At 35.0% G+C, this 13,491-nt stretch overlaps 1 protein-coding gene across 3 annotated transcripts in view; it reads right to left on the bottom strand.

Annotated features, from left to right (window-relative positions):
* Positions 1 to 2,643: 2,643 nt before the first annotated feature.
* VPS13C (vacuolar protein sorting 13 homolog C) overlaps positions 2,644 to 13,491 on the bottom strand; it is a 195,726-nt gene continuing 184,878 nt past the window's right edge. For 2 of the 3 annotated variants that reach the window (XM_023255275.2, XM_023255276.2), the window contains 4 exons: positions 11,640 to 11,728; positions 5,104 to 5,227; positions 3,633 to 3,713; positions 2,644 to 3,317 (listed from right to left, as the gene is read on the bottom strand). In XM_023255275.2, coding sequence (XP_023111043.2) covers positions 3,216 to 3,317; positions 3,633 to 3,713; positions 5,104 to 5,227; positions 11,640 to 11,728 — 396 coding nt within the window. In that variant the 3' untranslated portion in view covers positions 2,644 to 3,215. Of the gene's footprint in view, positions 3,318 to 3,632; positions 3,714 to 5,103; positions 5,228 to 11,639; positions 11,729 to 13,491 lie in introns of those variants that run through there. The other variant, XR_002742905.2, reaches the window with a different exon arrangement.

Here is a 13,491-nt window from a genome sequence, read left to right as displayed (position 1 = left end):
TCCATTTCTTTTCAGAACCAACACATACATGCATTAAACCCAATTTCATCACTATTAGTGGACATTCTGGCAGTCATTTCCAACCAAAAGGACCTGTACCTCAAGGATAGATGATCTGTGATATGAATAATCTCCTATTCTTCAAAAATCTTTGGTTTTCTCCTCAGTAAAAAGATGGTTCTTATAGCTCTGGTAGTAACTCCAGCTCTCTATTTTAATTGGCACTGATATTTGTAGAACTCTTCTTTAATTGTTTCCAGTCTAGAGCATTAATTTTTAGTCCTGGCTGTGCCTTAGAAATGCATGTGGAACACTTAAAAATACAGATGGAGGCAGCACCAGATCAATACACTTAGAGGCCTAAAGGGCCAATTAAAAAAAAAAAAGTGTCTTCTCGCATACATAATTGAAAATCATGAAACACATGTAAGTAAATTCGCGCTAGATCAGATGTTCACATGAAGCTTTGGTCTACACATCTACGCACTTTTTCTTTCTTATTTTGATGCCCCCACTTTGCGACAGTACACAATCATGCACCTGTTCTCCCTATTGACTAATTCAGTACCGGGATAGCCTTCAGATCTGTAGTCTCTCCCAGGAAGGGAGTAGAAGGAGGGTAGAGGAGAGGAGCAGACTTGGTAGGAGCCTCCCAGACTATCATGCAACCTAAGAAAGGGTCTGCAAGGCCACTGAAAAGTCTTCAAGCCAGTCAGCTATCAGAGGAATTCCTGTCTCCCAGGAATGGACCTGCCCTAGTACCCTTGCCTTGCACCGTCAGTAACTAATAGAAACCACAGAAGGCACAGCCCCAGTGCAAAAGCAGCCCAGGATTGCAAAGTGGAGGAGCTGGGGCCTCGTCAAATACATTCTCTGTATTCTCCGCCCCCACCCCCAATTGAAGACCTGTGCCAGAGATCTCCAGGGTGGTAAAGGGGCTCAGTACCTTTCAGCAAAGCCTTTCCCTAACTAGCATTTTTTAAGTGCTCCCTAACTATTAATTTAACTTCTCCCTATAACAGGACTGGAAGAGGAAAAGGGAAAGATAAAGTAGAAGTAAATGTTATTTGAACATTTAACACAGACCCACAAAGTTTTCACCCTTGTAAACAAGGCACCAAACGTTTTATTTCTTTCAGTTCCTACACAAGTAAATGACTCTGAAAGCATTTTTAAAAATACAAAAGACATCACACTTTATCAATGAATTATTTCGGTCTAGAGGATTAAATCAAATTAAAATGTTACATACATTTGACAGTTTATTTCTATGCCAACTGAGATGGTGAATTTGTAATATTTCTATGAATTCTTTTACTTCAATGTTTTTTGTACATGCCATCAGTACAATATGATTTACTTAAATATTTAGGACACTGTCAATAGCTGTGATTCATATGAGACATATAATCAGATATCTCAAATTCCTGATTAAGTCTGCTTTAAAGACACAGAATACGAGCACATTTGCTGTGAAATTCTGTTTATAATGCTCCATTTAATAAATTGCAATTAACCACTGATGCAGAAATTCTGTTTAAGGCTGGAAGTTTTATAGATGACACTTTCCTTCACAGAAAAAGAAAAGATGTTGAAAAGGCAAAGACCACCATTCCATATCAGAGATCAAATATTTAGGGCATTAGTTATTATATCCTCTTTCTAGAGTCTACAGTAAACAATAACTAAAAAGATTTAAGGCTGGTCTTTAAACACATAAAGATAGTAGAAACTTTACCACACATCAACAAAAACAGAGCAAACCAAGTATATCCACATCTTCATTCCATCATGAATTTAGTGATTTGAAATAAATGCCATGTAAAAACCAGAAGCAAATGTAACGATTCATTCAAGGAAATTAAATACTTCTAAGCATTAAAAAAATTTTTTTAATGTTTATTTGTGTGTGTGTGTCAGAGAGAGAGAGAGAGAGAGAGAGAGAGAGAGAGAGAGAGAGAGAGAGAGAGAGAGAGACACAAAGTGCAAGCAGGGGAGGGGCAGAGAGAGAGGGAGACACAGAATCTAAAGCAGGTTCCAGGCTCCAGCTTTCAGCACAGAGCCTGACGCGCGGCTTGAACGCATGAGCTGCAAGATCATCACCAGAGCCGAAGTCAGATGTTTCTAAGCATTTTTAAAAAAGCTTTTGTAGGCAGTATATCTCTGGTCAGCGTAAGTGAGGTGTGGAAACGACAAAAATATTACTGTGCTGAACAGATTCTCACAGGCTTGCTCCCTCAAAGGACACACTGACCAGTTATTTTCTACAGTGTTCTTATATATGTCTTATTTTACTTATATACACAATTAACTTTTTCATTCTTCCTGTAAGTATTTAAAATACATTTCAAGGTATGCATTAAGTATTAATTTATGATGCCCTTAAAAATCTTTCAATTTATTAAAAAACAATCTCTAAGAATATAGAAATATTGAGCTTTTCATATTTCTGAGTCTTGAAAAACTTAAAGTACAATATTTTCATGCATCAGCAAGTTATAATTGTGCCATTTAAGTTCCTCTTGAAAGAGCATGTAAATAATTTCAAAAGTTTCATGAATTCTATGTTACAGAGACCGGACCACAGATATTTTAAGATTTGATTTTCCATATGCATTTATACTGTAATGCAAGGAAGAAAAGTAAGCACCAAAGGAAAACATGTTTTATTAGGAGAAAAATAACATGAAAAGAAAATAGGAAACATGTCATTTCTTCCTTCACTGGCTTTTCTTCAGTCAATTACCTGGTTGCCCCAAAATATTATCTCAGTTCAATTATTGAATAAATTACCCCTAAATAAAATACCCAGTATCTGTCCAAAGGTTTGTCCAAAACCTCCTAAAGAACAATAGTCATTCAAAGCTCTTTTCTTATTCTTCAACAAGAACTTTAATTAAAAACAAGCCCAGTGCCCTTTGTTTCACAATTTAAACATTAATGGAAATTTCATTTTGGGTTTAAAGTGATATTTCTTTGAGGGTCTGACTCACTTGAGTGGCAGTGCAGAAAAGTGAATTGCTGACAACACAGAGTTACAAAATTAGAGTCAAAAGTAAAGGGAAAAAAATGGAAAATCCAACACTATCCTGGAAAATAATTCTAAAACTACAGTATAGCTTGAAAAATTCTCTTTAGCAAGATAAAAAAGAGTGATTTATAGACAAGACTGATGGTTGGTTTTTCTCCCAGTAGCAGCCCCCTGGGATCTGTGACTAAAATGGTGTCTGGGGCCTGAGAAGTTTCAGTGATGATTGCTTCATCAATTTTTGCTGGTGTCTCATTGACTGTGCATCACCAATGGCATTACATACTCTCTGTAAAATAAAATATTTGTTATGAATGGTAAAGACAAGTACGGGCTCATGTGAAGGAGAAAGGTCTAAAAGCAAGAACTGAAGCTCTCCACACAGGTCCGACAGCAGAGGATAAGAATACACAATCCAAACAGGCAATGCAAAATAAGACGCTTCTGCTCCATTAAGCCTGCAATATATTATTTTAAGCTTACATATCCATCCAGAGTTATAACTGGAAGATCTTTTGAGAGAAATAATGGGTATTATTATAACAGATTAAAAAAATCTTTCAGCTAAAAAATTAAGGGCCATTCTTTAAAATAAACTGTTTACCTCTGCTGTGGCGTTGTCCTGCAGATAAATGTGCCGGCAGCCATGACTGGCACTGTCTTTTTTGTGGAACAGACTCTGCTCCTGTTTCAAAAGAAACAATGACAGAAGAAAAATTATTCTGGGGAAGAAAAAAAAAATCCTAACTTTTAATTGCATGCTTAAATGTAAACTCTATTTTATAACAAGTAGACTAATGAAATACACCTATTCAGGTATGATAAGTACTAAATCATTTTGGTACAAGGCTAGTGGTTCCGTATGTGTGAGCTGTTAGAATTTATGAAATCGGATGACTACACAACTATCTGTATAAAATAATGACTTTCTACAGGCTATGATAAATAGCCTACAGAAACAGCACTTGTTAACTCACCACATCTGAGAAATCAAAAAATCCTTCCTTCATTTCCTTGGCTGATAGATAAAATTCTTATATAATGTAAAACACACTGAGTCAATTTTCACCACGGATGTGAAAGAAGAGTGATAACCCAGGAGCCTGTAATATATATGCAGAGTGACACAGTCTTTCCTAGTCTGAAAACTATGTTTCATATACCAAGAGGCTCTTTCGATTTTGACACGCTACAATGAGGCAAGGCTGAAAAACAAAATGGTACTGTCTCGCAATTTCTTTTATTTGTGAGCTTCTATGAAAAGAAAACAGAAATTAAAGGATAAAAGTACCTACATCTCTAACTACTACATTTTATGATAAATAGTTTTCAGATGGTTTTAATAATAGAGATAACATCATTACTGCTTAGAAGAAAATACATACTCTAGTAGTTACCATTCTTAGAATGATAATTTGTGGTGTTTTTTTAAGGGGTGAAAATAAATTTACAATATATCATATATAATAAAAATTATACATTTCAAAGTGAGTCTGAGAACTAAGCAAAAGGTGAGGGCATCAATTCTGCTAATTACTTGCTATGTAATTAAAAAGTTCTTTCTTGGAAAATGATGGGACAGAAGGACATGAAAGTATTATATACTTAAATTGTATTAGTATTTTGTAAGTGCCAACTATAATAAAACATGAGTGTTTCAGATAAAATATTTATAATAATCTAATTTATAAAAACCTAAAAAAGGTAATCTTTCCAGAAGCATCTAAGATTACAGCAAAATAGTTATTCATATGACATTAGAAAAAATATTCTATTTACTAATGCTTTATTCTGCCAAAAAGGAAGTATCAACATCCTAATTCTTTCATTGAACAGAATTGATATTTCACTCAACACAATCAAGGACTGTCAAAAAAATACAGTACACAAATAAGTGATTATAACACATCGTTCCTTATACTTCACCATATTATTATAATAGCATCATCATCATCATCCTCACCATGATCCTTCAAACACTCTGTGTTGTTAACTGTAAAAGAGAGCCAGAAAGCACTGGTTTCCACTCACTTAACAAATTCTTGGCTCTGAACATGCAACTCATTTATTCTTACCTTGACTGAAATTTTTAGCAGGTTTCCATGGACACTTGGAGGAGACACAAAATCTTCAAATGGACACTGCCAGTCTATGGACATATGGCCTAGGATTTCAACTTCCTTTATACACAACACTCTCCTGTTTTGCAAAAGGAAACAAAACATACAAGTGGTGATAAAGACAATTAGTCTAATATTTTGCTCTGCTGGATGGCAGACATGGAACTAGCTCAGTAAACAATATAACCTGGCACTTAAAAAAAAAAAAAGGTACGCTTCCTATTAAAAAAAAGTCTAGGTAGGTAGCTGTCAAATAAAGAGCAAATACGGCCCCTACCAACCAACATAGCAGACATTCAAAAATTCCCCTTCTGCCAGTCTTGCAAAATTCGGAAAAGTGTAATTTTTTAAAAACTGACCGAAATACTAAAATCATCTTTAAAACACATAAGGAACAGGCTGTACTCTCATCCAGGAAGCAATAAAGGCAGAAGCTCCTGAAAAGGTTTCACTTGGAAAATTATTAATTGCTCTTTACTGTCAATCATCTATGCCTTCCAGTCAAGAAAGAATGTGCAGGAAATGTCAGAAACCTCAAATGTCAGCAAAGTTTCACTTTAGGCCTATTAATAAATATCAGGTTTGAACACTTTAACACTAATGTACTGTATCACAGAGTGAGTATCCCGTTTTACTCAGGAGCAAAAAAAAAAAAAAAAAAAAAAAAAAATTTAAAAAAAGAAAAAGAAAAAAAGAAAAATCATAGAGTCCTTAAAGGCCATCTACATTGATTTCCCAGTGTGTGATTCAGATTAATTACTGATAGAACCATACTTGATTCTAAAGTTTCCATTACCGAGAGCATGATTAGGAAAGTAGAGGAACAGTTAATTCTACAAATATTCAGGGTGCTGGAAAAACAAGAAAGATACTGTTTCTGACTGAGAGGTACTCATAGGTTAGAAGACAAATAAACACGTAAATATATATCTCTGCACAGTTAGATGAGTGCAATAGCAGCGTGGAAAATTCTTCTGGAGCACAAGAGAGAGGGACTGATTATGTGGGTAAAGTATGTGGCATAAAAGCTGATTTTCATTTTATTTATTTTTTTTATGTTTATTCATTTTTGAAAGACAGAAAGAGACACAGCACAAGCAGGGGTGGGGCAGAGAGAGAGGGGGACACAGAATCTGAAGCAGGCTCCAGGCTCGGAGCTGTCAGCACAGAGCCCGATGTGGGGCTGGAACTCATGAACCATGAGATTATGACCTGAGCCGAAGTCGGACGTTCAACTGACTGAGCCACCCAGGCGCCCCTAAAAGCTGATTTTTGAAAGAAAGGAGTTCTCTACGTGGAAAAGGAAAATGATAGTCTAGACAAATGGAATAGATTACTGACATAAACAGCAGTACAAGAAAGGGAAGGTTTATTTGAGGAATGTTGAGGTCTGTAGATGGATGGATATACACAGAGGTGAGAAAATTAGTGCCAGATCTTAAAGAATTTTTTGTGTTTTAAAATTTTTTTTCCATTTAAATAAATTTTAACTTTAACCTACAGGCAAGGGGAACTTTCATGATAAAGTTTCCTATTTTAGAGTCATGGATCTAGTGGCCAAGGGAGGAGAGGTGGGGTAGACAAAGGAAAAAGTTACTACAATACTCCCACCAGGAAACAGAATGTCAGTGAAGGCAGCAGCTGTGAGAAGGGAAGAGAGCAAGCTAGATTCCAGACGCTTAGAAGGTAAAGATGAATGAACTAGGTAACCAATGGAGGGTAGGAATGAAAATAAACCCCCAGCACTGTATTTTTCAGCAGAGGAACTACTGTGATCTGGGTCTGACTTGGGACTGTGTTGTGCTTTGTAGGAAGTTCAGCATCCGAAGTCCCAGCCTTGGTAGGGCCCTCTGATCATTGTGACATCCTTCCACACCCCTTCCTATTCCAAACAGTCTCTAGAAAGTGGATTACACTTCCCCCCACCTCCTGCCCCAGAAGAGAATCACAAGAGCTAAGTGTTACAGATAACTATTACAAATCACTGTGTCAAATGCAAATTCATCATTCCCACTGTCTTTAAACTCCTTCCTCTCTTGACCAGGCCAATGACATTACTGTTCTCCTGCCACTCTAAATCTCCTTCATTCTCTTCCTCTTGCTCCACATTTACCATTCTCTTCCTCTTGCTCCAACCCCCTTGGTACCTAAGCCCCAAACCAGAAGGTCATCTTTTATTCCCTTCTCTTCTATATTTAATCAGTCACCAAGCTCTGGTCTCTCAAGGCTGCTCCTTCTATCTGTCTTGATTCTTTTAGTTTAGACCTCACCACCTCCTATCAGGGTAACTGCCAGTCTCTATGGTACACAGAATTCTAAGATGGTCCCCACGATTCTGCGTATAGTATATGTGGGTTTATCGACTGGTATAACCCTCACAACTATTAATATGATGGATTTCACCCCCAAGATTAGGTTTTATTATAAGGCACAGGTGATTTTAAGAAAAAGTTTGGTGTGCGTGGGTGTGACCTGACCACAAGGTCCCTTTAAATCTGGGTCAGAGATTGAGAATCCAGAGCACAGTTGCTGGGCTGAAGATGCAGAAAGCCACATGGCCAAAATGAGGGTAGGCTCTAGATGGTAATAGCAGGTGCCTAGCTGACAGAGATCTAGGAAACTGGGGTATTAGTCCTACAAGTACAGGGAAGTGAATCCTGCCAACAACATTAAATGAGCTTAGCAGTGGATCCTTTCCACTTCCTTCCTTCAGGAAGGAAGCCTTATGCCTTGATTTCAGCCTGTGAGACCCTGAGCAGAGAGCCCAGACATGCCATGCTGACTCCAGACCCAGGGAAACTGTGAGATAGTAAATTTGTGTTGTTTTAAGGTGCTAATTCTACAGTAATTTTCTGTGCAACAATAGAAAACTACCCAGTCTCTAGCTGGTCTCCCTGTCTCCATTCTGATCCTTCTCCAATTCAGCAAACTGCTGCCAGAGATTCTTCTAAACTGCAAACTTCATCATATTAGTCCTTGTGTACAAGTCGCAATGGGAATTTAAAAAAGACATGTGTGTACAATGTGCATATACCTTTATGTGAAAAGCTGGGTCAATGAGCAATAAAATGTCTATACTTTTTAAAAAATTAATACTCTTCCATCACATTAATGATAAAATCTATACCCTTCAGATGTCATGAGCAGACACCTATGGCTTATTTCATCTCCTAGTGATTCCCTACAAACATCCTGCAATCCAGCCATTTCACATGATCTTATTATTCCAAGCGCCATATTTTCATGTTTTATGCTTCTGATTGCCTGCTGTTTACCTATATGAAAAATCCATGCTCCACAAGACACAGCTCAAGTACCTTCTCCCTAACACCTTCCCCATAACACCTTGGTTCTCACCTTACTGGACTGAGAGGTTGTCCTGTCTTCAGAGTCTCTGTTTGTCACTTTATCTTAGCCTCTAGCACACTGTGAGATCAGTGATCTCCCTCTTTTAGAGGAGGAACGGACAGAGATACAACTTTTATCTGTGTCCCTATTTCTGTTAGACACTGCTAGTGTAATGGTCTGAATGTTTACAACCTCACCCAAATCATACATGGAATCCTAACTCCACTGTGATGGCATTTAGAGCTGGAGCCTTTGGGAGGTGATTAGGTCATGAGGGCGGAGCCCTCAGCATTGGTATCAGTGCCATTATAAAAGAGGCCTGAGAAAACACCCTCACCCCTTTTGCCATGTGAGGACATAGCAAGAAGACAGCCATCTATGAACCAGGAAGTGAGCCCTCACCACACACAGAATCTGCTGGCACCTTGATCTTGGACTTCCCAGCCTCCAGAATGGAGTGAAATAAATGTTTGTAGTTTAAGTCACCTATCTATGGTATTTTTGTTATAGCAGCCAACACAGACTAACACAGATGGTTAAAAAAAAAATGTCTGTTTGGAGAACAATTTCCTAATGAAGATTACTAAAATAAAATACTAAGCTGGAATTAGGATTAATTAGTGGAGATATAACCTAATAAATTTGGATCATGAGAACTCATATTTTTTCCTAAAAACTGATAAGAAAAAAAATGAGACCAAATTTTGATGAATTTCAATATGAAAAAATTAAAAGCCCTTTATATTGGAAAACTCAAAAAATAATCATGAAAATATTAATAATACATTGGGTAAAAAGGGATAATATTAACTTACAAAATGCTATTTCAATTCAGTAAGAAAAAACAAAAAATGAGAAAGGATATGAAAAAGCAATTCATAGAATAGAAAATATACATAGATGATGAATATATTAAAATGTTCATACTCATTAGCAATCAAACAAGTGCTAATTAAAACAAAGAATTATTTTCTGCCCATTAAGTTAGCAAAACCCAAAAAGTTTAAATGAGAACACTAGTCTTAGGAAAACACACAAAATAAAGTGCATTCTCTTGTACTGTTAGTTGTATGTAAAAAAAAAAAAAAAATCAATTACAACTGTTCTGACAAAACAACTTGGCAATAGACAGGGCCTCAAAAACCTTCACAATTTTTAAATCAGCAATCCCATTGATTATAACTTATCCTAACAAAATAATTATAGACTTAGCTGCAAGAAGACTCAGCTGCAAAGATGTGCTTATAATAATAAAGTATTCGGAAGGAAAAAACTGATTATCAAATAGTAAGGTAGCATTTGAAAAACTTATAGTATAGCCATAAATACAATATTGTATAGTCATTAAAAATCATGTTGTCAAAGAATATCTAATGGTTTGGGAAGATGATCATAATACATTGTTACGTGAACAACCTAAGTTAGTTACATACACATATTTTTTGTACATAGTTTTTACAAAATATGTATAATGTAAAAATGAGATATACCAGCTGGCTGGTGGGATTGCTGGTAAAGGCTATTTTTAGGGGCTATCATAATTTATGATTCAAACCAGGACATTTTTAAGAATGAAAGGGATAGCTACTAAATATTTCATTGGGACGAAAGTACAGACCAGTTCTGTTCTAGACAAACCATAATTATGGTTACTTTATTTCCATCCTTTAAATTATTGTCTTTATCAGGGGTGGGCAAACTATGCTGTGAGCCAAATCAAGGTGAAGCTAAGTACCTGGGAAATAGTATAGCCCTTAAAGCCTAAATATTTGCTATCTGTCCCTTAAAGAAATTCTGTTGATTCCTGATCTGTATCAAATACAATGAATAAGCATAACTCTAGCAATAAAAGAGTTATTTTTTAAAACACCAATTTTAGACAAAATGCCATTTTTAAGTAAGCATTAAAGGTAAAACAGATCAGCATAATGATAATTACTTCAACCAAAGAAATTCCTGCTAGAGTCTTCTAAAGCTACAAGGAGACTAAGTCACTGTACTGGTCAGGAATATCTTACTAACTGCCTCCCAAAAAGCTCTGTAAGCGACCAGATTTAAAATTACTATGATTTTTCATTTTACTTGAAGAAAAACCAAGTATATAATGTGCACAGTAATAGTCCCCAAAAATGCCTAAATCAAACAAGTTTTAAAGTATTAAGTATTACCAGAAACAACCCCTCAAAAAACCCCTGATTTCCATTACCTAGTATTGAATTACATAAAAGATATACAATTTTAAAATGAATTACACACTGCCATTGAAGCTAAGTACAATATATGATACAAACAAACATTGTTTTTGGCCTAATAAATGGACACACTATAAAATTGTGGGCATAAAAAATAAGTGATTACTTGTCCAATCAGTAAAAAATGCTTTTTAGATTGTTCTGTGAATATTTTTACTTTATGGACAAACCATACAACTAGTTGACTCACTGAAAAAGCTCATGGTTTAAGTCAAAATCCTGTCATGTTAGTCTTACTTTCTCTCCTTCCCATTCAAATATATTTCAAGGTAATAAAGAATCTAATTCAGATTTCTGTCTACTGTAACTACCCTAGCTTGGTCCTATGAAATACACAACTAAGAAAGTTTTGAAGATTATTAATATATACTAGCCATTTTGGAGTAAGTGATGTAGGATAAATCTCAGGAAAATAAACGTACTGTAGTCCAAGTTCTTACCTTTGGAAAAATTATCTACCACTCCCAAAATACTTAGGAAAAAATTGGAAAAAAACACACAGAAGTAATACCATCCTTAAAAAAGGTGTTCTCATCATCTAAAATAAAACCTACTAAGAAAAAATGATTCATGAATTCAGCTTCCATAGCTGGATTTACAATTCACATGTAACATATGACTACTATACGTATGGAGTCCATTCTAGACTCCGTCTCTCAGTAGTGGTGTAACTGGGATACATGCTGACCCTCAGTTTCTACATCTCCAAAATGAGAGGGTTGGAATAGACAACCTCAAAGGACCCATCTAGAGTGTATCTTTGTGATTCCATGACAATGAACATCTTGTAATTTAAGTATAGTTCTCCAAACCCTCTGCCACGATAGTTTTCAAAATTCTTATCATCTATATATAGTTTGCATTTGAAAAAATATCACTTGAAGTTAATACCTATTTGTAACCATAAGGATTGTCTTCTTGCTTCCAGAAATAGCACAGTGGCATCGATAAGTCTCTCCTTCTAACCTTTTAACATGATTCTGAAAAGAAAACAAGACTCAAGATTTGCGTAGTACATGCATCCAAATAGTATTTCCAATACTGTGTATTAGTTTATTATAGTAACAGTGCTAATTAGGAAAAAGGATTATTAGAAACAAAAACACAATATTGGCACATGAAACTAGAAAAATATTCATAGCACATTTATAAATTAACTTCCACTGTGCCTTAAATGACAAATCTGTATTAAATACTTACTAAGTGATCTTCTGATAAAATATACCTCATTCTGTGATAACTCAGCAGTTTAAAAATATCTACCAGAAATAATCACACATTTTCATTAACGGAATATAATATATGCAAATATAAAAGTGTGACATTAACATTACAGGGGTTCTTAACCTTGGGTCCAAGGAAGGACCTGGAAGGTCTATGAACCCTCTAAAATAGACTATAAAGTTTTGAAAATGTGGTTTTGCAACTTTTTTCCAAGAATGGTTCATATTTTTCATCAGATTTTTTCAAGTGGTCTGTGACCCTTCTCAAAGGTGAAGAATCACTGATTTACAGAGAGATAAATATATCACAATAATAAAATTCCAAGAGAACTGATATTTAATGTTTTTGAATTATGTGGTCTTATAGATTAAACATGCATGAAAAGCCAATGTATACACCAAATTATATTCTTGATAAAAAAGAAAATATTATGTCAATATTAACACAAACATGAAGAGTTTCTCAGATTTCAAATAGCTGGCACAATTTATTGCTAAAGACAATTAACAAGCATAAATAATTCAAGTATAAATAGCACATTAAAATACATTTATTTTCATTTCAACTATCTCCAAACTATTGTGATTTGAATTGGCACACATTAAAAACAGTTATTTTTTATAGCTAATGCTAATGAAATATCATTGACATTATCTATAATGCACGATTAAAGATCAGATGATATAATGTATATGAAACTACAGAACATAAACATACCTAATAAACAAGACCATAACATTTATAACCAAGAATACAACATCAATATTATTAAAAGGATAACCTAATAATAATCACAAGCAGAGAAAGCACATTTGTTATTATTTCAATGCTTAAATACACATGTTTAGAAAATCCTTGGTTCAGTTATTCCTTGACAGTTATGAAAAGCCATGAACAAAGATGAATCCCCAAAGAAACAGGATCTCATCTTCAGAATGAGTCTCAGAGACAAGTGGAATTTAAGTCACTTGTTTCACATCCTGCCTGTGAGAATTAGCCAAAATCTTTCAACATTTATACCTTAAATTCTATAATAAAGAAAAATGGGAAATGAATATAACAATTCAATACACTTATTTTCAGCTTTGAAATTTAAATGTTAAAATATTTAGATTTGAGATGCAATGTAAAAGAAATACTACCCACTTCCCATTTTGTATGCACTTTCATTAGTTTATCAGGGTATTGTGCTTTGAACCACTGAAAGCCTTTAAAGGGCAATGTATCACCACACTACACTACCAGAAACTATTTTAAGCACTACTAAAATCCACTACACTCTGAGATTCAGATTAAGATATTCAGTCACTGATGGCAGCAGGAGAATAGATTTACAATATTTAGCAAAAGCATTCAAGATTTTCAAGTAAATTCTAAGGAAATAATATATGAAAAAACAATATTTATAAGGATGTTTATCACAGAATTATTAGTGTTAGTAAAATAACAGAAGCATCTTTAAGGCCAACAACTTGGAATGATCAAATACACACTAGAAGGTTACCTCAATAGATGGTAA

This window comes from Felis catus, chromosome B3, assembly GCF_018350175.1.
Source record: "Felis catus isolate Fca126 chromosome B3, F.catus_Fca126_mat1.0, whole genome shotgun sequence".
NCBI lineage: Eukaryota > Metazoa > Chordata > Mammalia > Carnivora > Felidae > Felis > Felis catus.
Note: the sequence above shows the minus strand (reverse complement) of the source record. Positions and strands in the feature narration are given on the sequence as shown.